Genomic DNA, 26,964 nt, shown 5'->3' on the forward strand with positions numbered 1-26,964 from the left:
CTGGTACATTTGTTTGTTATTCTTCAGCAAAAATGAGCTACTGTATACTGAAAAATCCCTTTTCACCTGTTTCTTTTATTAGCTACTTGCTGCATATTGCATAATATGACTGCATGTGAGTGTGAACATGTGATAATACTCTAGTGTATTTGTGCATATGTACAAATAATCATTATTATATTTATATATACCATAGTCTATTAGTAGCCTGCAAGAAGGTTTAAGTCTATAAAATGAAGGGAGTTGGAGTCTTTCATCAACTCCATCAAAATTATTTGTGAAGGAAAAAAGCCTGAACCAGGGGATCCTTAATCAATTAATTGCAGTGTAAGTAAGCAACTGAGGAGCCACACAGCCTGCCATAGCAATTTGAAATTTTCTCTGCGTTTGTGAGCATTTATGCATGTGTGATATGTGTATTAACGATCTTTATTAAAGCGACTCCAACTGTATGTTCTATTTGAGCATAATTATGTAGTTTCAGCAAGTCATGGACTAGTGTCAACTTGTAGTCTGGCTATGCAAGGCTAGTCATGCATAGCCAGACTAGCCTTGCATAGCTAGTCTGGCAAGGCTAGATCATCCAGGTCTTGGCACCAAATTCACCTGAATTGTCGTTATTAAATTTTTTTACCATTAACCTACCATCACAGCCATTTCTTGGCCGCCACCTTGGATTTCACATCTTTTTTCACCATAGCCTTTTAGTCAATAATCATTTTTTATCACGTAAAGTTGTTCAAACTTTATAGGCACCTACTGACTAGTTTAATAATGTATAATTGTAAACACAACTGAATGTATATACGGTATAGGTACATAAGTTGCACTGTATAACTAGCTGTGCTTCAGGTGAGTTACTTATGTTGAAAGAGATACATGCCACAGCTATAGTATTGCTGTGGGTTACATAAATTATAACATCTGCTGTTGTATACGAAGTTGAAATAACTTTTTGCACAGTATAAATATTATAGTTTACTAGATTTTAATATACAATAGACATTGATGCTATTCTTGTATGGGGACTTCTTGTGTAGTTATATATATAGAAGCTAGAGATATGACTTTAGACTATTGCCCTGGTTAACTGATTATACTTAGTTATAGGCAAGTCTTGACTACCCACAGATATAAAGACGACTATTCTATTAGAGTTGTGTACTGCACAGTCAGACTCTATTATTGTCTGTAGACAGTAACTCAATCTTTTGTTACCAATAAAGTTGAAGAAACTGTTGTGGTCAATTTTTTAAAAATACACCTTGCATTTCAATACCCAGATCCTCTTGCAGTTCCAAAACTCCTACACCATATGCGTGCAATTATCTGTAGACACTCAGAATTGTATATATAATCCCTTATAAGCACCTGTTTTTGGTATGTGTAGTTGTACCTCAATTCTGTAAAGCACTTAAGGGTGCTCTGTACAGTTTGTACAAGGCTTCCCAAGACATAGTCTGTTTTGCACTAAAAGAAATATTATGGTCACTTAATTAGTCTGTGACATGTTGACACATTTTAGTACCCATAAATTAGGTATCCCATAGCAACAAACGCATGCATCTTACTATTCTACATCCTCTCACTTAAATTAGAACTACTCCATTATTTTTAATCCAATGGACATGAAATTTTCACACAAGCTGCTTTAGTAATTTTGCCAAAGAAGAGCGTTTTCCATTTTTAAATAGCAAGTTCAGATGATGAATAACATGGAAGTAAAGAAAAGGATTTCTGGGAGTGTCAACCCGAAAGATAAATATGTGATGAATGAGAAACTAAAAGACAAAAATAAAAACACACAATGGTTTGTGCTGTTTAGCATAGTGTATCATAAAAGTATCAAGGTTCTTGTGCATAAATTGTAGGACTAGTTCTAGTATAAAGGGAAGATCTGTAACTCATGTTCTAAAGCTAATTTAGCAGTTGGGTTTGTACTAAACTGTGTACTAGTGTTAGCTTATATCCAGTAAAAACGTACAGAACATTTGCTAAAACCATTTGTAAGTTATAGAACAAATTAAATTTCATGGGAAGACATATAAGCGAACTGTACAGAGCACCCTTAAATTATAATTAAGCAATAAAAAAGTGGGGGAATGGAGGTAGTCATTATTATTAAAAAGTCTTTGTAAAACTTTTTTATCATCTGATATCAATTGATGTACTCGCATCCCTTGACATAAACAAGGTAAGTGAAATCAACAACATCAGTCTCAAATGAGTACTGTGCATGTGGTACACCTCTCCTCCACATTATTTACCATCTGTTCACCACAAACCTAGGTGGATGCTTTATTATTTTTGTGATTGTAACAAGTGGTATCATGGTGAGTGTGTGAGTTTGTTGTATATACATCTTCTGTATTATCCTCACAAGCTATATATTACAACCAGTTTGCTGGTGTATTCTTCTTTCTATCCTACAGAACCATTGTTGTCTATGTTGAATTTCAGTGAGGAGAGACTGATGGTGCAACTGACAACTGTTTTCAAGTTTATTAAATGATGCTTGTGAGGAGGTTGCTCATTGGAAACGTGGTAGTTTTCTAGTTCCATTATCATGGTGACTTCCCGACTTGTACAACCAGACTAGACACTGTCCAGGATATGTTGTGCCATCTCATTTTCCCTACTGTGTTCTGTATAATCTATATGATTATTATTGTTACTGAGCAGACAGCACAGCTGATATGCTCAGGAAAAAATGTAATCACAAAATAAATTTAGCTACGTAGTTACAAAGATTACAGTTATTTAGGTCAACACAATATCTGCAGTTCTGCCGAAAAAGTGTCAATATTGTTGCTCTCAATTATGGAAGACAGTAAGTTAAATAAATCATCCATGGCTTTACTGGCAATTTGAGTGAGCAGAAAACTGAGCACCTTGTTGTCTCCACTGAGCTAGTATTAAGACAATGACATTTGATTGCATTATAGATATTTGATTCTTTCATTACCCAAGTGGTTGAACAGCGCACTCTGATTACAAGGACGTCTAGCTATAATGTGATCATTTCATTAGAGTAGATGCTGGCATTAGCCTTGGTAATATGACCTAAAACAAGTACAGTGGGTAACCAGGTTAAATCATGCAGATTTAGAAGTAAAATCTAGGGATCATAAGTCAACCACACATCAAATTAGAGGCCGATATACCCTGTTAAATTTACTTTATCATAAGGAATATATTGTACTTTCAATGATTCCCTTTTGCAGCTACCCCTCATTATGCAGTAAGGAATACAAAGATATGAAGTCTGTCATTGAAGTGCATGCACATGTACAAAGTCAACCAAGCTGTTTTGACTGTCTACCATGTGCCTGCACCCCCAGTTCCATATAAAATTAAGTGCATCATACTGACAGCCTACCACCTGAAACTTTTTGAAAATTTAGCATAGATTAGTTTATTGGTACAGTATAGCTATATACAGAAGGTATGCCAGTACGCAGTGCTAGCTACCTGGGCTAGCACCCATTCAATGCATTACATTCTAGTGGTAATACATTTGGTTAACTTCAAAGCATTGCTATCATACAAAAATGTGAATACCAAGGTACAACTTTTGTATGATAGCAATGCTTTGAAGTTAACCAAATGTACTACCACTAGAATGTAAGACATTGAATGGGTGCTAGCCCAGGTAGCTAGCACTGCGTACTGGCATACCTTCTGTATATGAACTGGAACTTATGCACACATAGTAAAAAGCAAACAAATAAAATAAATCAATGCTCACCTCTGGTTGGCATATCTCAAATACAGCACATAGGTTCACTTCGTTGGACAGTGAATGCATCTTTAATGCTTACGATTACCACTGCATCTTTACACTATGGTCTAAGTTTTGCGTTTGGTTTACAACACCATGGCCAGTGTATTGTATACTCATCAGTGATCAAATTTGTGGGTGTTACATTATCAGACATGCCAACTCTCACGCATTAGGCATGAGTCTCACTCTTTGGCCAGTAATCTCACGCTCTCATGCCTAACCCTCTGTTTCTCACTCTTTCAGCTTAGTTCTCACGCATTTCTCAGGCCTGATCTACTTTGTAATTAGCCCTGTGCATAAAATTGGGTAAACCTGTGCTTATTTTTGTACTTAGAATATGCGATGACTCTTTTTTTTTTTTTTTTGGTCTTCACTACCAAAAATCCTGGAGCTGCTGGTCCACATTGCTGGTAGTGTTTGAGGTCTCACTCCTAAAGTTGTTCAGAGGTTGGCATCTCTGCATTATCCACACAACAATAGCCAAGCTGTAAAAAAATGGTGCAAGCCTGGGTGAAAAGAAGTTGTGAAATCAAAGGTGGCGGCCAAGAAATGCGTGGCTGCAATGATGATAGTGCTTAATTGCTAATAAGGCCACTACAATGAGATTACTTGTTTCTCATCAACCGCCCGCACCAAAATTTTCTTTTGCCCATGCACACTCATTATTGCACGAGATGGCAGCATGGCTTTTTTGAGTGTTGTGGTAGTGGGTTTATCACGTAGAAAAGCACTATTTCCATGAAAAGCTGCAATCCCATTGAGATACAGACACCATTTATGAGTGTTTTTTACTTCTGTGTTGATTATAGAGAGCTTCTAGAGCATCAACAACCACCAAGGCATCAACAGTGAGTGCTACAGTGTACATTAGACCATACACTAGCATTGGTATCGTGACCTGCATGCCCTATGTGCAGGGCCATCATATCTAAGAGACATAGTAGCTTTAGTGTTGCTACTTCTGCCACAAGCTTACACAGCCCCTCCCCCTAATAAGACTGACCAGCCTACATGTGCTAAGACTGCTGCTGTCTGCTGCTGCATGGTACATGACTCCAAGACTGGTGGAACTTTCGCAAAGGACTTGAATGCTATGTTACTGAAGTTGAAGTTTATGTGCACTTGGAATTTTACCCTCAGTGTGCACCAGTGCTTGGTGTGCATCCTGCCAATAGCCTAAAAATAAAGGATTATTATACTGGTTTTGTACAAATATGCTATGGCTTGTGCAATAATGAGATAATGAGATAACCCGCCCGCCCGCATGTGTTACTCTATGAGAAGTTGATGAGAAACAAGTTATCTCATTGTAGTGGCCTAATAAATACTTTAGGTTTAAGGAAGAACATCCATCCCTCCTGGAGAAAGACTGAGTGTGGCCCCGACTAGACATTGGGTGACCTGCAGTTCGAATCCTGGGTAGGGACCCGCCGATTATGCTCATAATTTTACCTATTATGCTATGCTGCACTGCTCAAAAATTCACCTATTATGCTTAAATTAATGCTCAATATTTACCTATTATGCTCGATTATGCTCAATGTTCATGCCTTAGTTCATATGCTTTGCTACTAGTTTAACACTATATAGAAAGAAAAAAATGAGTTGCTGGAACACAAATAATAAATTCTTGCTGCATGCCTGCATGTAAGAGACAAGATCGATATACTCTAATAGAACAGTCAGTTTGATGATTGTTCTATTAGAGTTACTGACTGCTCTATTAGAGTATATCGATCTTATTTTGCAATTGTCATTTTTCCAGCAAGAGTTTACACTATCGTACAAATATTTAACCTATTATGCTGGCATTATGCTCAATGCTTTTAGGTGCCTATTATGCTCAAAATTATGCCAGCATAATCGGCGGGTCCTTAATCCTGGAGCTGGAGGGATTTTTTTCCTTACTTTGGCCCCTTTTCTGTTACACCTTTTCAGTCAGTCAGTAAGTCAAGTCATTAGGTCTAAGTCCTTGAAATTAGGTTAGGTAATCCTAAGGCTGCAGCACATGTTGCTGTCAGACCTTCAGTGCTGGTCACTGTAAAGTGCTAATAATTAATAATAGCCGTGTGCATTGTTAAAATTCATATCATAATGCGACAGTATTGTTTGTTACCTTATATGGTGAAATTAGTATCCCTGAACTTGATGTCACACACGTGAGCATTGTTTATTAACCTCATGATGGCCGTAATTTAGTATCCTCTCCCTTAGCTGAAAACGAGAAGAGACATGGCAGGGAGCAGTCTGTGGTGCTACATGTTAGTGTTAGCTGGTGAGCGATGTGTTAAAGTGATTAGACACAAAAAAATAGTGTTGTTGGAATGTGCCGGTTGGTGAACCGGTCTTGGCGAAATTTTGTTAGGTAGCTAGTCCTATTAAATAGTGGCCATTCATAACGGATTTTTTAGACCGAATCGCATTAATTTTTCGGATGCCTCATGACATTCACATCAGTGCAAGTATAGCCTCTAGTTACTCAATATCCTCAGTGCTGTGGCTCAGTCTATGGCTCAGCCTTGAATTTAACAAATAGCTAAACTTATTGTCACTTTTAGAAGGTGTAACTATTCACTAGACTGAACTACTGGACTTTACTGGGGCGACTCGGATTGTTTTTCGTTTGAAACGTACTGTATGACCGGGCCGCAAGCCACTGGTAGCTATAATACCCTGCAGACTGGCTGCTGGAGTGTGAAAAAGACTCGAACGAGTACTGAAATAGTGTGCTGACACGTTGGTTATGAACATGAAGTTATGGTTGGATTCAGCTAAGGTTTGTCCTTAGCTACCAAGTGCAGTGGCGATTCTAGACCTGACCTACAGGGGGGGCCCAGTAGGGAACAGCATAACTATTGTTGTTTGGCTATAGTATAAAGTAGAATTTTCAGGGGAGTCTGGGGGTGCAACCCCCAGAAGCTGCAGGATTTTTGCAATTTAAAGGCTTGAAAACAGCCTAAAATTTGTTCTAAAATCATGAAAAATGCTAAAAATAACAATGCTAATCTATACAGCAACTTTTCCCCAAGATTTTTAAAAAGTTATTTTTTAACAGGGGGGGCCAAGGCCCCCCCTGGCCCCCTCTTAGAATCGCCTATGACCAAGTGTCACGTACGTATTATAGGTTCCTGTTCGATCTATGCACATTACTAATTGTATGGTAGCTAGCTGACCATGTTATCACACCAGTCACATGAATGCAAATTTATTATTATCAACTTTACCAGTTAGGCACTGGAGGGTAAACACAGAAGGCAGAGCCTGTACAAGGTGTTTAGTATGTACAAGTTGAGCTGGATCCTGAAAAATGGATTTTTTTTCTCAAGAAGCCAACGAGATGATTAAAGGTGACAGTAAAAGTGTCAATGTGTAGTTTGGCTCCATTGCAAGTTCGGAAAAGGGTCGAAATGGATAATGCACTTTTATGGCTTCCACATAGAAGATGTATAGTGAAAATTTACCGAAAATATTGTTGGACATTTAATTTTAAAAATTTTGAAATATTATTAGTTGGTCAAGTAGTACTACAAATGACTACAAATGAGCTGAATTTTAAGGTCACGTGTAATTGCATCCATGAGTTATTAAATGTTTTTGACAATCCAGCTCAACGCGTATATACTATAGCCAATGAAATTATATGCACTGCCATATTCAGTGTGAACTAGCATATGCATGTGTTGGCTATGATCTGTAGATTAGTGTTATTTTCATACATGTATTAACATCATAGTTTTCTTTGTCTGTAATGAGCTAATAATAGAAAGATTATAATTAGGATTTGGAATTAGTTATCTGAAATGGTAAAAGTTGCAGTTGACCATTAATATATTTCTGTATTGCTCATAATTATAGCATTACTCTATTTCTGTATGCACTATATATCCACCCATTAATTCTCAACAAAAATTAATTCAATAGTCTAGTCCAGAAACACCCATTCCATGGTAATGAAAGTGGTGGGGGTATAACACTACTTTTGCTAAGAGGGTAATTTTCAACATAGACAGAATGCCTGTGGTTGTATGAAATCAGATTTATAATGTGGTTAATTTGTGCCAAGGTAGTGGCTGGCTGGCTTCTCTATATAATTATTATGAATATGTCATACACAGGAAGTTGTCTTATCTCATAATGGATCTTGTATCCTTATATATACTTGGTTGGTTAACCCTTAAACCCGCAGCTGTTTTATAAAACGCAAGCACTGAAAACGTATAATCCAGTAAACTGGATTGCATGCATGCCTTGTAAAACTAAACTCTATAACACAAAAACTGTTAAAGCTATCTAAAATGACAATCACCATCTTACTCACCGTTAAAGTTTGGTTTGAATGGTCCCATACTTTGTTGTGTTTATCCAACCCAGAGATACTTGCTTCACTTTGAAAGACTATCCTTCCATATTCCTTCTTCACATAATGATGTGCAAGGGCCATAACTCAGCCATGCTTTGTTGTATCGACTTTTGCTTGGTGTCATGTTACTCCTCAGGTGATGGTGATTCAGTTGATATACAGACATTATATGATAACGTCACTGTCAGATGAGCACAGTGGCGATGTGAACGTGGAAGGACTGAAAATGATTAATGCATCGTAGTGAGTGAGTTCCTTGTTTATAGGTTGATACTGGCAGATAGCTTACTCTTTCCCAATTAATAAAATCTGTTTTTCGAAGCGATCAGATAAATGCTTCGTGATATATGCTTGTTTGTAAATAAAGTTTAAGTTATTAAACACAGTTAATGTTGTGAAGCGCAGGCTGCGCAAGTACCCAAAATATTAGCATGCAACAGTGGGCTCTAATAAGAACAACGCATGCGCAACAAAGTGAGCAGAACACGTTGGCAGTAATTCATACCTGTTGTAACAAATCTTGCCAGTTACAGTGGCTTTTAATCTTCAAGATGAATACTCGTAGTTATTGCCGACTGAGGAAAGGGAGGGTCGTCGTCCTTGGGAAGGTCGACTGCTGGATTGAGCAAGCGAAGAGCTTTGTCACGCCGGAGGAAGGGCCGCCTAATGGAACAAGTATTCCGGACAGGACGACGACGCGACAAGATGCGATACTACAATGCTAGTAGCCACCTTCAGGGCCGTTTCCACAAGTTGCTTACCTTGGCCCACGCACGGTGTCACGGTCGCCTGGGACAGCTCTGACGCCGCTGGACTCAATACCAACAGTAATTACAGCTCCACCTCATACCATAACCAGTTCGTCGGACGCCACCTAATCAACAAAAATGCAGGGAAATCACGTGGTGGGCATCAATTAGAATCTTCGAGGACAAACACGACTATCGCGAAACGGCCTCAAACAAGATGCTGCATCGGGTAAGCAACAGTATAACACCAATTGGTGTACTAGTATAATCTAATCAAAAACAGCCAAGCTGTAAAAAAAGGTGCGGCCCCCAAAAAGGCCATGGTGAAAAAAGATGTGAAATCCAAGGTAGCGGCCAAGAAATGGCTGTGATGGTAGGTTAATGGTTACATTTTAATAACGACAATTCAGGTGAATTTTGTGCCGCTTGGTCTTGGCACCAAATTCACCTGAATTGTTGTTACTAAAATGTAACCATTAACCTACCATCACAGCCATTTCTTGGCCGCCACCTTGGATTTCACATCTTTTTTCACCATGGCCTTTTTGGGGGCCGCACCTTTTTTACAGCTTGGCTGTTTTTGATTAGATATCACTTCTTTTTGTATTTGTATACTGCAAAGCCGGCCTATGGCTGGCTTTGGGGCTTTTTAACCCATGTGTTTTTTTCTTTACTACAGGAAGAAGAAAAGAACTTAAAGAAGAATTTTGTACTTCAATTATTTTTGATTTTATTAGTAATTATACAAATTATATACATATATTTATTACATGCCCATTATGCCCCACAGGATATTTTTTTTGCAGCTGATCTCTCTACTGGGTGACTTGAAATGTAGCTGAACTATATACAGGATGGTTTCTTTGTAGCTGAACTCTCTACAAGGTAACCTCTTCTAGCTGGTCTTCCTACAGGGTGTTTTGTTTCTAGCTGAACTCTCTACAGGTGATTTGTTTGCAGCTAAACTCTCTACATGGTGGTGTCTTTGTAGCCGAACTCTCTACATGATGGTTTCTTTGTAGCTGAACTCTCTATAAGGTGACTTCGTCTAGCTGAACTCTCTACAGGGTGATTTTTTTGTAGCTGAACTCTCTGCAGGGTGATTTGTTTGCAGCTGAACTGTCTACATGATGGTTTCTTTGTAGCTGAACTCTCTACAAGGTGACTTTGTCCAGCTGATCTCTCTACGGGGTGATTTGTTTCTAGCTGAACTCTCTACAGGTGATTTGTTTGCAGCTAAACTCTCTACATGGTGGTTTCTTTGTAGCTGAACTCCCCACATGATGGTTTCTTTGTAGCTGAACTCTCTACAAGGTAACTTCTTCTCTACAGGGTGATTTGTTGTAGTTGAATTCTCTACAAGGTGGTTTGTATGAGGCTGAACTCTCTACATGGCGGTTTCATTGTAGCTGAATTCTCTACAGAGTGATTTGTTTGCAGCTGAACTCTCTACATGATAATTTCTTTGTAACTGAACACTCTACAAGGTGACTTCTTCTAGATGCTCTCTCTACAGGGTGAATTGTTGTAGCTGAACTATCTACAAGGTAACTTCTTCTAGCTGATCTCTATACAGGGTGATTTGTTTGTAGTTGAATTGTGTACAGGTGGTTTCTTTGTAGCTGAACTCTGTACATGATGGTTTCTTTGTAGCTGAACTCTTTACAAGGTGACTTCTTCTAGCTGAACTCTCTACGGGGTAATTTCTTTGTAGCTGAACTCTCTATATGATGGTTTCTTTGTAACTGATCTCTCTACAAGGTAACTTCTTCTAGCTGATCTTTCTACTGGGTGATTTGTTTGCAGCTGAACTCTCTACATGGTGGTTTCTTTGTTGCTGATAGGGACCCGCCGATTATGCTGGCATAATTATGAGCATAATATGTGTCTGAAAGCATTGAGCATAATGCTAGCATAATAGGTAGAATATTTGTGTAATAGTATGAATTCTTGCTTATCAAAATAGCTATCACAGAAAGATCGATATACTCTAATAGAACAGTCAGTAACTCTAATAGAACAATCACATAGCTGACTGTTCTATTAGAGTATATCGATCTTTTCTGTGATATGCATTTTGACAAGTAAGTTTGTGCTTCAGCCACTTATTATTTATCCATAGATTGGAAATTATTAGCAGAGCATGAGAACTGAGGCATAAATAATTGGGCATAATTTGAGCATAATGGGTAAGTATTGAGCATAAATTTAAGCATAATAGGTAAATTTTTGAGCAGTGCAGCATAGCATAATAGGTAAAATTATGAGCATAATCGGCGGGTCCCTAGTTGCTGAACTCTCTACAAGGTGAATTCTTCTACCTGATCTCTCTACAGGGTAATTTGTTTGTAACTGAACTCTGTACAAGTGCGTTTTTGTGGGTGATCTCACTGCAGGTTGATTTGTTTGTAGCTGAACTCACTAAAGGGTGATTTTGCTTGTAGTTGAACTCCTTGCATTGTATCTAATTTCTAGCTGATCTCTCTACAGGGTGATTTGTTTGTAGCTGATCTCTCTACAAGTTGATTTGTGTGTAGCTGATCTCTCTGCAGGTTGATTAATTTGCAGCCGATCTCTCTACAAGGTAATTTGTTTGTAGCTGAACTGTCTATAAAGTGATTTATTTGTAGCTGATCTCTCTGCAGGTTGATTTGTTTTAGCTGAACTCTCTACAGGGTGATTTACTTGTAGCTGAACTCCTTACATTGTGTCTAGTTTCTAGCTGATCTCTCTACAGGGTGATTTGTTTGTAGCTGATCTCTCTACAAGTTGATTTGTGTGTAGCTGATCTTTCTACAGGTTGATTTGTTTGTAGCCGATCTCTCTACTGGGTAATTTGTTTGTAGCTGAACTCTGTACAAGGTGCTTTTTGTAGGTGATCTCACTGCAGGTTGATTTGTTTGTAGCTGAACTCACTAAAGGGTGTTTTACTTGTAGCTGAACTCCTTACATTGTGTCTAGTTTCTAGCTTATCTCTCTACAGGGTGATTTTGTTTGTAGCTGAACTCTCTATAAAGTGATTTGTTTGCAGTTGAACTCTCTACATGGTGGTTTCTTTGTTGCTGAACTCTCTACAGGGTGTTTTGCTTGTAGCTGAACTCTCTACAGGGTGATTTGTTTCTAGCTTATCTCTCGATAGGTTGATTTGTGTGTAACTGATCTCTCTACAAGCTGATTTGTTTGTAGCTGAATTCTCTGCAAAGTGTTTTGTTTGTAGCTGACCTCTCTTCAGGGTGATTTGTTTCTAGCTGATCTCTCTACAGAGTGATTTTTTTGTAGCTGACCTCTCTTCAGGGTGATTTGTTTCTAGCTGATCTCTCTACAGAGTGATTTTTTGTAGCTGACCTCTCTTCAGGGTGATTTGTTTCTAGCTGATTGCTCTGTAGGTTGATTTGCTTGTAGTTGAACTCTCTACAGGGTAACTTGCTTGTAGCTGAACTCCTTACTTTGTGTCTAGTTTCTAGCTGATCTCTCTACAGGGTGATTTGTTTGTAGCTGATCTCTATACAAGTTGATTTGTGTGTAGCTGATCTCTCTGCAGGGTGATTTGTTTGTAGCTGATCTCTCTACAAGGTAATTTGTTTGTAGCTGAACTATCTATAAGATGATTTGTATGTAGCTAATCTCTCTGCAGATTGATTTGTTTTAGCTGAATTCTGATTTGTTTTTAGCTTATCTCTGTACAGGTTGATTTGTGTGTAACTGATCTCTCTACAAGCTGATTTGTTTGTAGCTGATAACTCTGCAGGTTGATTTGTTTCTAGCTGATCGCTCTACAGGTTGGTTTGTTTGTAGCTGAACTCTCTACACGGTGATTTGCTTGTAGCTGAACTCCTTACATTGTGTGTAGGTTCTAGCTGATCTCTCTACAGGGTGATTTGTTTGTAGCTGATCTCTCTACAAGTGTGTAGCTGATCTCTCTGCAGGTTGATTTGTTTGTAGCCAATCTCTCTACAAGGTAATTTGTTTGTAGCTGAACTGTCTAAAAGGTGATTTGTTTGTAGCTGATCTCTCTGCAGGTTGATTTGTTTTAGCTGAACTCTCTACAGGGTGATTTATTTGTAGCTGAACTCCTTACATTGTGTGTAGTTTCTAGCTGATCCCTCTACAGGGTGATTTGTTTGTAGCTGATCTCTCTACAAGTTGATTTGTGTGTAGCTGATCTCTCTGCAGGTTGATTTGTTTGTAGCCGATCTCTCTATAGGGTAATTTGTTTGTAGCTGAACTCTCTATAAAGTGATTTGTTTGTAGTTGATCTCTCTGCAGGTTGATTTGTTTTAGCTGAACTCTCTACAGGCTGATTTGTTTGTAGCCGATCTCTCTACAAGGTAATTTGTTTGTAGCTGAACTCTCTACAAGTTGATTTATGTGTAGCTGATCTCTCTGCAGGTTGATTTGTTTGTAGCCGATCTCTCTACAGGGTGATTTTTTTGTAGCTGACCTCTCTTCAGGGTGATTTGTTTCTAGCTGATCTCTCTACAGGGTAATTTTTTGTAGCTGACCTCTCTTCAGGGTGATTTGTTTCTAGCTGATTGCTCTACAGGTTGATTTGTTTGTAGATGAAATCTCTACAGGGTAATTTGCTTGTAGCTGAACTCCATACTTTGTGTCTAGTTTGTAGCTGTTCTCTCTGCAGGGTGATTTGTTTGTAGCCGATCTCTCTACAAGGTAATTTGTTTCTAGCTGAACTATCTATAAGGTGATTTGTACATAGCTGATCTCTCTGCAGATGGATCTGTTTTAGCTGAACTCTCTACAGAGTGATTTGTTTCTAGCTTATCTCTCTACAGGTTGATTTGTTTGTTGCTGATCGCTCTAAAGGTTGATTTGTTTGTAGCTGAACTCTCTGCAAAGTGTTTTGTTTGTAGTTGATTTCTCTACAAGGTGATTTTTTGTAGCTGACCTCTCTTCAGGGTGATTTGTTTCTAGCTGATATCTCTACAGGGGGATTTTTTGTAGCTGACCTCTCTTCAGGGTAATTTGTTTCTAGCTGATCGCTCTACAGGTTGGTTTGTTTGTAGCTGAACTCTCTACAGGGTGATTTGCTTGTAGCTGAACTCCTTAAATTGTGTGTAGTTTCTAGCTGATCTCTCTACAGGGAGATTTGTTTGTAGCTGATCTCTCTACAAGTTGAATTGTGTGTAGCTGATCACTCTGCAGGTTGATTTGTTTGTAGCCGATCTCTCTACAAGGTGATTTGTTTGTAGCTGATCTCTCTGCAGGTTGATTTGTTTTAGCTGATCTCTCTACAAGTTGATTTGTGTGTAGCTGATCTCTCTGCATGTTGATTTGTTTGTAGCCGATCTCTCTACATGTAATCTGTTTGTAGCTAAACTCTCTATAAGGTGATTTGTCTGTAGCTGATCTCTCAGCAGGTTGATTTGTTTGTAGCCGATCTCTCTACATGTAATCTGTTTGTAGCTAAACTCTCTATAAGGTGATTTGTCTGTAGCTGATCTCTCTGCAGGTTGATTTGTTTTAGCTGAACTCTCTACAGGGTGATTGCTTGTAGCTGAACTCCTTACATTGTGTCTAGTTTCTAGCTGATGTCTCTACAGGGTGATTTTTTGTAGCTGAACTCTCTACAGGGTGATTTGTTTCTAGCTTATCTCTCCACAGGTAGATTTGTGTTGATTTGTTCATTGCTGATCGCTCTAAAGGTTGATTTGTTGCAGCTGAACACCCTGCAAAGTGTTTTGTTTGTAGCTGATCACTCTAAAGGGTAATTTGTTTGTAGCTGTACTCTCTCCACAGTGACTTGTGTGTAGCTGAATTCTGTGTAACTGAATTCTCTAGAGAGTGACTTAATTGTAGCTGAATTCTCTACACAGTGCATGACTTGTTTATAGCTGAACTTTCTTCAGTGTGACTTGTAATGTTCTGAATCTCTATAGTGATATATTTGCTTAACTCTCCACATGGTGACTGTCTTCTTGCTGAACTGTCTATAAGATTAACTGTTTGCAGCTGAACTCCCTACAGAATAACTTGTGATGTAATAAAATTCTATAATGGAATAAATAAATTATCAGAATGCTCTATTAGGGTGACTGTTCTATTAGAGTATCTCGATCTCGCATTTGCTACATGGAGTTGGCTTTCGAATCATAACTCAGTGGTTTGTAATCCGATTCTTCTGTACTACTGCAAGGACTTTCAATGAAGATTATTCCAGCTATACACCGATTTTCAGCTCATTGCTCTAAGCGGTTTGCCTAGTAGGCGTGAAAACTAATACTTTTATATTTATAAAAAAATCGATCGCGTAATTGTGACACAGGTTGGGTTTTGTGTCATATCTCCATAGTCTTTATCTCGATTCCTTTCAAACCACCAAAAGGCACTCCTACGATGGTTACTCCATCTACATAGCAATTTTCAACTCATTCCATGAAGCGGTTTACCCTGTAGGCGTGACAACAAATCGATCTTGTTTTACGCGAATAATCGGTCATAACTCCTGAACCATTCATCGGATTTGTACCAAAGTTGATGCTAGGATTCGCCTTTGGACTCCCTTTCTGTGTGCCAAATTTCAAGGCGATCGGAGTACGCGTTTGCGAGTTACAGCAATTTTTGCAAGTGTGCGAAAAGACGAAGAAGAAGAAGAAGAAAAAAAAAACCAAGAAAAAAAAACGAAACTTTGGCAGCTCGTATCTCGGAAATGGCTGGGGCGATTTCCTTCAAATTTGGAATGTAGACTCCCTTGGCTGGCGGGCAACTGTGTAGCAAATTTGGTTCCAATCAGATAAGTGATCACCGAGATACAAAGGTGTGAAAATGACGTTTTCGTTCTTCCTGTCAATATACTCACGGTGTGGCGCGCCGGCTTCTTGGGCCGCACGACACACTACCGTGTGTCTTGATCTTGCACACTGTCCCCACACACACTGTATATATTTGTATACAATCAGTGGGGATGTACCGGTACATCGTATCAGTGGCCAATATGGCGATTTCGTCTTTTGCCAATATCGGTTGGTCTCAATATAGCTGCCAACAATCAATATAATGTACCGAAATAGTCTTTGCCATGGTAAAGCCGCATTATACCCTCTGTTATATAGCAAACAAAGCTGGGGAAACAGTAGTTTTATCCTTGAAAAGAAGTGCTACGCTATGAGAAGCCATAGGAATATGCACATAGCAAACATTCTTTGTTATAACCATACAAAAATGATCATAGTGGAGAGCTATAAAAAAAAATTAAAAAATTTTTTAAAAAAAGTAACCATGGGATGAATAAACTAGAAACACAGCTTGAAACAACCAGCCATCTCTACAAGCAGAAGCTTGTGGGCGCGGGGAGCGTGACACTCAGGATATAGCTGTGTTCTATCTTTTGTTAATGAAACATGTCCTTATAAAGAGAGCAGTAATTTCCTGGGCTGTGCTTGGTTATGTTAACAGGTGCTAGCAGTTAATATGCAGCCATAGAGTGTCAGTAATACTGGTAGGGTAATTAAAAGAATTATTTCAACACAACTCCGTTTCTGGTCCTCAGTACAGCACAGAGAGCTTACAAAACATATGGCTACTTAGTTCATTGTTAAGAGTTGTTCAGCCCCTTTCAGTTTACAAATAGCACACAAGTACTTAGACTCATCATGGCTTCCTTTGAAAATTAACAGCTTAAAAGTGATGATGCAATAAACCACTGAGTAGCAGTGATTATAGGATGAATGCCCTACATGGACTGAGGTTTAAGTAATTAGTCAAATGTTGGAACCACTAGTATCGCGCTCCTTAGCGCCTTCGGCGCTTGTGAGCTCCTGCTACAAGCGATTAAAAATACGGAGTGATTTGGACTTATCTTGGTGGGAGCACGCACTAAATAATAATAATACAAATAATTAAATAAACTTGTGGGTGCCTCACGGCCTGGGCTGTTAATTGGGGCTGTCAATTGAGGCCACACCACCACAGGCAATCAACCATTGGCAGTGATTGTTAGGACTTGGAACTGCTTACTAAGTGTATCTTATGGCAAGTTAAAGTTTCTCAGTTTCCTCTAATCTAAATGTATAGCTGCACTTTATTATATTGGGTCGGTATCGGTGTTCTGACTCAGTATATCGCTTTATATTGGATTGGTTCAGAAATTTCTCTATTGGTACACCCCCAGTAAAATGTGAAATAATAAGAGTTGCTTTGTAAAAACAACAACACAAACACATGGTTATCATAAATTGTATGTTGAAAAGCAGGCAAGTACATATTAGAACTTTGCATAGTAGTTTCATGGTGTTGTGCCAGCTTCTTGCACACCATACCCCTTGAGTCTTATAATAGTCCCAAAGAAAAGTCCATTTTATTGTCATTAAAGGAAACTTCAACCTATACATCTTCAACAGGAATTGTTTCAAAACACAGTGCTTGCTCTAATGTGTACACGATACAGTGTCTTCGTCATATATCTGTAGTTCTATGGTTAGGATGTGTTCCACAACTTTGCCAGGCAATTGGTACGGGGCACACCATTGGGTTCTTAGTTGCATGTTAGTCTGCACGTACGTTATGTCTTCCTAATGTTTACGTTGTCACGCTTGATATGTATGTCGTCACCATTGCTTGTCCGTATACCAACGTATGTCACTGCCACTGCTTGTTTTTGTATGTCACCGTTGCTCAGCTTGCACATCATCATCATCATCTTCTGTATGCTGCAAGCATAGCTTATCTTGCATATTACTAGATGTTGCCACCATCATCATTTCTGCACATTGCATGGTCTAAATAAATAACCTTGATGCTTGGGGGGGTAGATCACGATATACTACATATCATGACCTACCTATGGCCTCTATTGTAAAGAGTTTAGGACAGAGACGCTTCTCTGCTCTAAACTCTTTCATTACCCAAGCATCAATAAACCAAAAGTACTTCCTACTTTGGTCCCGCTGGAATTACATAACATTGCCTAGGCCATATACCATGGCAGATGAGGCCCCCTGGCACCTACCAAACCCCCTCCTCAATCAATGGATTGCTGGAGGTGAAGAATGAAGATCCGAGGAACAGAGCACGTAAATAGGTGAGTGGTAGCGTAACTAAACATTAAATAAAGTTTAAGTTATTAAACACAGTTAATGTTGTGAAGCGCAGGCTGCGCAAGTACCCAAAATATTAGCATGCAACAGTGGGCTCTAATAAGAACAACGCATGCGCAACAAAGTGAGCAGAACACGTTGGCAGTAATTCATACCTGTTGTAACAAATCTTCCCACCCTGTCCCTACCCACTGAACAGTTCACAAACTTCACTACACACAGGTACTCTATGTTAATTGGCATAGTATGTTGGCAGTTAAAAATTCTAGTCAGTATCCCATTGTCAATAGTGGTACTTACATACATATGTAGTGTAAGCATTAGGGCTGAGCGATACTGCCATTTTGGTATCACGATCGATACTAAAGCCACTATTCACGATACTGAATAGTTCACGATACTTACCAATAAGTCAATCATAGCTGGTGCTACATAGCTTATTGCTCAGCATTCCTGCAGGAAGTCCTTATAGGTGATAACAAACTAGCCACTATCATCCTTGTTTACAGTAACAGTTATTGTAACACATGCTTTGAGGTTGGTACGGTGTTCACACCTCTCTGCAGGGGAAACCAGACGGGTGGACTTTATCATTTACAAGAATTCTTAGCCTACTACTGCATAACAAATGGATTTTAATGACAGTAATGTACAGGCATGGTATCACGATAGTTAATAACAAAATATCGCGATATTGATACTTTCAAAACATCACGATATATCGCTAAAACAGTAGTATCGCTCAGCCCTGGTAAGCAGTGGAGCAAGCTAAGTAGACACATAATGTTGTTGTTGTTGTTGTTGTTGTACTCTAAACATTTACATGAAAGACTGTACTATCATATGCATTTTGTTGCGAGTTCTTCAGCTGTAGGTCTGACTGGATTCCTTCACTGTGCCAGCCTGGATTCCTTCACCGTGCCAGCTGCTACCACAAGTAGAGATTGCTATTGAGGGATGCTTGCAGTTCAAATCTTTGTCAGGAGAGATGCTCTTTTTATCCTGCCTGCAGTCACAGACAAGCCCCTCCAGTTCAGAGTGCCATCAGGAAGTTGGGTTGCTAACAGCTGCTTGTCTCTCCCATCCAGATCAGTATCAGGAGACGCTCTCCCAACCAGATTACTAGCTGAAGATGCTCTCCCATCCAGATCATTATTAGGAGACGCTATCCCATTCAAACTGCCAACTAGAGATGCTCTCCCAACCAGATTGCTAGCCGGAGACGCTCTCCCATCCAGATCACTACCAGGAGACGCTCTCCCAACCAGATCACTACCTGAAGATGCTCTCCCATCCAGATCATTATTAGGAGACGCTCTCCCATTCAAACTGCCAACTAGAGATGCTCTCCCAACCAGATTGCTAGCCGGAGACGCTCTCCCATCCAGATCACTACCAGGAGACGCTCTCCCAACCAGATCACTAGCACAATCTGGCACCTGCGCACAGGTGTTGATGCTGTCACAATCTGGCTAAAGCCACGTGACACAAATTAGTGGTGACCCGCAGGTCAACACATCACCTACTACTGCTATAAGCAGTTCGTCCATTCTCCTTAGAGGAGTTTGAGACAGCCAGGGGGCCTCACTTAGGATATCTGCCTTATCCACTAGGTTCTCCCGTTTGGCCTCTATTGTAAAGAGTTTAGGACAGAGACGCTTCTCTGCTCTAAACTCTTTCATTACCCAAGCATCAATAAACCAAAAGTACTTCCTACTTTGGTCCCGCTGGAATTACATAACATTTGCCTAGGCCATATACCATGGCAGATGAGGCCTCCTGGCACCTACCAAACCCCCTCCTCAATCAATGGATTGCTGGAGGTGAAGAATGAAGATCCGAGGAACAGAGCACGTAAATAGGTGAGTGGTAGCGTAACTAAACATTAACCGCCTATGTAGATTAGCAAAAGTATCGTGCATTTTCAATTCGTTTTTTATCAAATCCAGTTTTTTTGGATTATGCGGGTTTAAGGGTTAAAACACTGTGTAATTTATTACCTTAGTTCCAAAAGTCAATATGGAAACTATTCAGAATCAGCCACATCATTAAGGGTCTGATAGCATGTTCTGGGGCATGGCCAGATCATGTGATTGTTTTATAAGTGCAGTGCAGCTACAGGTATCTACTCCACTTAAACTCTTTAAATAGTTCTGCAGTGCCTAAATGTTCTCCTCTAAGGAAGTGTCGATGTGGGAAATTAATACCTTGGTATAGATTTTTATTGCATAAAGAAGATGACCATGTAATTGGATTGGTGACACTCTTTGGAACCAGAAAAGGCAGATACCACTAATGAGTTTGTTATTGTGGTGTGAAATGGTGGCTGTGATGCCGTGTGCTGTTTTAGTTGGCCTCTAGCTGTACGATTGTGGTCAGGCTGGCTGACTAACCAACAATTTGCTGTTGTTTTTTGGGAAGGGGGACTAACCTACTAAACAGGACTGGTCGTGTGCTGCAGGCTATTAAGCTATCAATGTTACTGCTATTATCTGCTTTACCAATTAGACAATGGAGGATGAGCATTAAATTTAGAACCCATATGAGGTGTTTACCACTAGCCTAAGAGCATAATCATAAAAATTTTTTTAAATTTTAAAATTCAGCAAAGCATATACCCCCTACAAGCCTGCATTAGGCTTAGGAAGCAAAGCAAATCAATGAGTGAGGGGTGTAATGCTTAAGATTTGTCTGCTAGCAAATTCAATTATATATGATCAGATTTGTAAAATTTCATATTTTAGTACAGTTACCTAATTTTACAGTGGAATACAATATATGCAATAGGTGAAATATTTACGAAATTGAAAAAATTCCATTAATATTTTTAGTGCTTGTTTCACAATGATGGAAGGAGATAACGGCATAACTTCAGTAGCATTATGATTCACAAAACACAAGGAGTCCAAAAATCTTTGTTGCGTGTCAGTACTCCCAAGGAGACAAAAGATTATGAATGTTAGTCTTGCATTGGATGAATGATTCACTATTGTTTTTTTCTCACATTTTTGCCTTACCCTGGTCATAGGAAGGGCCTGGAAGGTAACACTTAACCAGCCTGGATCCGCCTGTTCATGGAGAACCAGATGGTGTAAGTTGCATCTTGGTAGGGAACTGCATTTGTAGGTTATGTCCATTTAATTTAGTGCCTGTAGTTTATTTTCCATATTGTCACTGTACAAATCATTTTTCTATTGTTGCCACTTTGTAACGCTGTATCTTTGAAAGTTCTTGGCTTTTAGAGCTGAACCATTCCTTTGACTATTTAGATAAAGAAAATTGGAATTTGAAAAATGTGTTAACATGTGAGGTTCTTGCAGATCCAGTCACAGTTACGTGAGTAAAGGATGCAAGTTGTGCATGATATATTTATTATGGCTTCCATTTGCTTTGCTCCAACTGAACAGTGAAATATATGGTTGAGGTTTTTGTCTATCAGGTTTTTTAATTACCATTGTTGGTGTATCCAGGGATGTCACAGCATAGAAATGTTTGTCATATTTATGTCCCATGTGTCATAACATAACTTGCTCTAGAAAAAACCTAGCAAAATATATTTCCCATTGGTGAATTTCTATAGAACATAATACTTTCAAGGTATAATACACGTAGTTTTGGTCACAATATTCAATTTTGTACATTAAAGTAGCCAAAAATTTTGTGCTATTTCTGTGTCACGACATAAATGGGCCATGGCACACTATGCCATGGGATTTTATGTCACAGTATGTTGTATGTCACAACTATCATGGCATCCCTAGGTGTATCAAGGAAATTTAATTGTCAACATAATGTTGTGAAATGATTACAGTTGTTTACTGAATTAAAGTGTTGATAGTAGATTATGTTTTTATAGTATTTCTAGGAGCAGGACTATAAACCACAGAAAATTGATGTACTGCAATAAAATGTCTAATATTAGAGCAGTCAAAGCTCTTCATAAATTTGTGTTCCTAGAAATAGTGTGAGACCTAATGTATTATGTGAACTGGATTTATGGACTGGCATGGAAATAGTCTCTTAATAATTATCCAGGAATTATATAACTATCTATTGCAATACTTAAGAAAGCTCCAACTGTTGATATTGCTCATCATTGTGAATCATGAAGGTACATCACGACAACAAGCTCACAGGTGGGATAAGCTTTTTTGTGGTTCTGATAAATATCTGACTTCTGTGCTTTGCCATTCCTTTAATCTTCAGTTAAATGGTTGTCTTCTTCGTGCACCAAGGTATTAATTTTCCATATCAACACTTTCTTTGAAGGAGTTTATTTAGATGCTATGGGACTAGGGGTGATCAACAGATTGTAGTATCTCTGGTATTATTGGGTAGCAGTTGTACTTGGCTAATAAAGTAATTGCAATGGGCTATGCCCCCTTAAACGTTAACATGCCCACCTTTAATAATCAGTGCTGAGTCCACATCACTCAACCATCTAGTACTGTAGGAAACAAGGTATTGTACCATTCTCCCTACTGCATAGCTAAGACTGAGATACAGTAGGATCTTGATTATCCGAATTTCAATTATCTGAACCCTTGATTTGCCAAGAAATGGCTGTGATGGTAGGTAAATAGCAAAAATTTTAATAAGGACAATTCAGGTGAATTAGTACTGCCTCCAAGTTTCACTAGGACTCAGCAACGAATTCACCTGAATTGTTTTTATAATTTTCGCCATTAACCTACCATCACAGCCATTTATTGGCTGCCCACTTGGATTTCACATCTTTTTTCACCCTGGCTTTTTGAGGACTGCACCCTTTTTTTTTCACAACTTCGTTATTTTTGGATTAGATATCACTTCTCTTGTAATTGTGTACTCCAATGCAGACCATTGGCCAGCTTTGGGGCCTCTTTTTACCTGTCTTTTTCTTTACTACAGGAAGGAGAAATGAAATACAAAGGGTTAATTTTAAACATAGATAATGAACCTTTCTCAACAGGCCAGTTACAATTTTGGATAATTAATTAATCCTTGGTACAAATTACTATATAACTAGTTATATTATTATAGTTACTTTAAACTACTACATAACTTAGTTACAAAAGTGGTTGAACTCTCTTCTGGGTTACTTGTTTGTAGCTAATTTCTCTACCAAATAACTAGATTGTATATAGCTGAAGGGTGACTTGTTTGTAGCTGGATTCTCTCTACTAGGTGGCTGAACACTCTGCAGGGTGACTTATTTGTAGATGAACTCTCTACAGTGTGAATATTTGTAGCTGAACTCTCTACTGTTAACTTCTTTGTATCAGAATTCTCTACAGGATGGTTTGTATGCAGCTGAACTTGTAATTTGTTTGTAGCTGAACTCTGTACAAGCAACTCCTTTGTAGCTGAATTCTCTACAGGGTGACTTGCTTATAGCTGAACTCTCTACAGGATGGCTTGTTTGAAGCTGAACTCTCCACAGGATGATTGTTTGTGGCTGAACTCTCCACAGGGTGCTAAACTCTCTGTTGGTAACTTATTTCTAGCTGAAATCTCCACAGGGTGTAGTTGAACTCTCTGCAAGGTGATTAGCTTGTAGCTGAATTCTCTACAGGGTGACCTGTTTGTAGCTGAACTCTCTACAAGTGAATTTTGTTTGTAGCTGAATTCTCTAATGGGTGACTAGCTTGTAGCTGAATTCTCTACAGGGTGATCCGTTTGTAAGTGAACTCTCTACTGTGTGACTTGAATTATCTACAGGTGACTGGTTTAGCTGAATTCTCTACCAAGTGACTAGCTTGTAGCTAAACTCTCTACTGGGTGACCTTAACTATACAGGTGACTTCTTTCTTGCTGATCTCCCTACAGAGTGGCTTGTTTGTAGCTGAACTCTCCACAGGTTGATTTGTTTGTGGCTGAATTCTCTATTGGGTTAGCTTGTAGTTGTAGTTAAACTCTCTACTGCGGGACCTGTTTGTAGCTGAGCTCTCTATAGCTAACAGGTGACTTGTTTCTAGCTGATCTCTCTATCCACACAAAACAGCCAAGCTGTAAAAAATGGTGCGGCTTTAAAAAGCCTGGGTGAAAAGTTGTGAAATCAAAGGTGGCGGCCAAGAAATGGCTGCAATGATATTAATGCTATTAATTTTTTAACAGTGCACATAGCCATTATTAAAAGAAAGTTTTAGCATTAACATAATTTCAGCCATTTTTTTTGACCACCACCTTTGATTTCACAACTTTTTTCACCCAGGCTTTTTAGGCTGCATCATTTTTTACAGCTTAGCTGTTGTTGTGTGGATTTCACTTCTTTTTGCAGCCTATGGCTGACTTTGAGGTTTATTTTTACTCACATTTCTTCTGTTCTATGCAGACACAATGATGATTATTGAAGGTAGACTTACAGTACAGCTCACGGGTAATGTCGCATGTACACACACGACACGCGTGAGGTGTGCTCGAGTGACCTGCGTGGATACAGCAAGGCTTAGGGATGAGCCTATTTTGCTTTTTTTTCCACCTATTTTTCTTTCCAGCAATTCTTTTATTTTTTACCTATTTTGCTCAATATTTTGCTCTAAATTTTTCTATTTTGCTGAGCATCAGTAAAAATTAATTGCAGTATCTCTAGCTTACAAGTATGTGTGACTGCTCTATTAGAATATTTCGTACGTAGTGACTGCTCTATTAGAGTATCTCGATCTTTATCATACAAAATGTGCCAAGTTGCCATTCCTTAATGCCCATTTTTCCAATTTTCCACCTATCTTTCCAGCATTTTGCTCTTTGCTTTTACCAATGTAGTTTTCCAAAAAAAATTTTGCCGGCAAAATCGGCGCATCCCTAGCAAGGCTACAGTAATGCTCCACGATAGCAAACTTCACTCTAGAGCATCACGCAAGGTGAGATATTACAGGACTCACCTAATGATCAACCGAAGTTTCAGCTCTATAAGCCAAAAACTATTGAAGTTACAGTGCTACAAAGTGGCAACAGCAAAAATCAAATTGTACGGCGATAATAAAGTACAGGCGCTTAATAAAATGATCATAACTTATGAATGCAGTCCTCTACCAAGACGCACGTTAGACCATTGGATTCTCCATGAACAAGCGAATCCATTGCTGGGTAAGTTTTGTCTTCCAGGCCTTTCCTGCGACCAGGGTGAACCGGCGAAAGCAAAACGTGAGCAATAAAGTGACAGTGAACCGTTCGTCCAACGCAAGGCAGACTAACACTCATATTTTCCATCTCCTTAGGCATACTGACACGAAACAAAGATATTGGAACTCCTTGCTTTGGGGATCACGGTGCTACCAAGGTTCTTGGTATTATTACTTTACTTCATTGTGAAACAAGCGTTTTAAAATTTTACGAAATTTATTTTCGATTTTGTAAACATCCACCCATTGCATCCTGTAAAAATTCCACCCAGTGCGTCCTGCAAACCCTGCGTTTATTGCATTCTACTGGCTGTAAAATTGTAGCTACTGTAGGCTTGCACAAACATATGGGATTCTTGTAGATACGGTCACAGTTACTAAACTCAGTGGCAAGCGTTCTCATGCGTGGTGAGCTTCTCACGTGGCTAGTGCTTATCCGCACAATATTCCACAGGTCTTGTACAGTGCATTGCGAAAGAATGATCTTGCGAGAAGACACGAGCACTACTCGCATGTGTATACTCGCGACATTACCTGTGAGCTGTACTGTATAAATGCATTTCATTGCATGATTTAATTCAATATTTGATAATATTATTGTAATACTCTAATTGAGTGCACATTTTTGCGGGCTTCTAATAGAACATACATAGAATGTTCTAGAACAATCTAGTACTTCTATTGGTAAATCTATGAAATTACAAACATTTGACTATAAGTAGATTTAAATTAGAAATTTCAGTTATAAAGCAGAAATTAAGTGAGGTAATCAGCCAAGGTAGTAGTGGTTCAGTGGTTAAAGATGAAAGTGTTAGGTATGGATGTTCCTGGTTCAAACTTTTATAAGGTTTTTTTCAACATTTTGTACACCTTTTTTTATCCCGTGGTGACTGCTCTATTAGACTATCTCAATCCCACAATTTTACATTTGTTTGGTTTTTGCTTCATAACTTTGTTGCTGTAACTCTATTGCTATTCAAACTATCAAAAGGCACTGCTACAATGATCAGCCTGTCTAGACACCAATTTCTAAGTTATTGCTATACTCGGTTTACCCTGTAGCAGTGACAGAAGTTTTATCTTTTTTTACGTGAATAAACGCTCATAACTCCTTGACTATTCCTCAATTCATCCTGTAGAGAGATCAGCTAGAAGGATCATCTTGTAGAGAGTTCAGCTACATGTACAAACATGTCACCCAGTAGAGAGATCATGCAGCTAGAAACAAGTCACCATGTAGAGAGGTAAGCTAGAAGACGTCACCTTGTAGAGGGTTTAGCTACCACCCTGTATAGAGTTTAGTTGCAAACAAATCACCCTGTATAGAGTTCAGCTACAAACAGATCACCCCAGAAAGTTTAGCTAGAAACAATTCACCCTGTAGAGAGATGGGTTAGAAATAAGTCACCCTGTAGAGAGGCCAGCTAGAAGAAGTTACCTTGTAGACAGTTCAGCTACAAAGAAACCATCATGTAGAGAGTTCAGCTGCAAAAAAAAGCACCCTGTAGAGAGTTCAGCTATGAACAGATCACCCTGTAGAGAGTTCAGATACAAAGAAGTCACCCTGTAGAGAGATCAGCTAGAAACAAGTCATCCTGTAGAGAGATCAGTTAGAAACAAGTCATCCTGTAGAGAAGAAGAAGTTAACTTGTAGAGAGTCAGCTACAAAGAAAGCACCCTGTAGAGAGTTCAATCACCCAGTAGAGAGTTCAGCTAGAAACAAGTCACCCTGAAAAGAGTTCAAACTATGAGAGTTTCAGCTACAGTTCAGTTAGGTAAGAAATCACCTTATTACATATGTGATATCATTCAGTGTAAAATATATATATATATATATATACAAATATCTAATCCAAAACAGCCAAGCTGTAAAAAAAGTGTGCGGCCCTCAAAAAGGCTATGGTGAAAAAAGATGTGA

General features: G+C 38.9%; 1 protein-coding gene across 1 annotated transcript in view; it reads left to right on the plus strand.

Annotated features, from left to right (window-relative positions):
- Positions 1-5,937: 5,937 nt before the first annotated feature.
- The window catches only part of LOC136267016 (receptor-type tyrosine-protein phosphatase S-like), a 151,370-nt gene continuing 130,343 nt past the window's right edge, over positions 5,938-26,964 (plus strand). Inside the window, exon 1 of the mRNA XM_066062066.1 lies at positions 5,938-6,059. Within this exon, the coding sequence (XP_065918138.1) occupies positions 6,017-6,059 (43 nt within the window). The 5' untranslated portion in view covers positions 5,938-6,016. The remainder of the gene's footprint in view (positions 6,060-26,964) is intronic.

The sequence above is a fragment of the Dysidea avara genome, chromosome 9 (genome assembly GCF_963678975.1).
Source record: "Dysidea avara chromosome 9, odDysAvar1.4, whole genome shotgun sequence".
NCBI classification, from domain to species: domain Eukaryota; kingdom Metazoa; phylum Porifera; class Demospongiae; order Dictyoceratida; family Dysideidae; genus Dysidea; species Dysidea avara.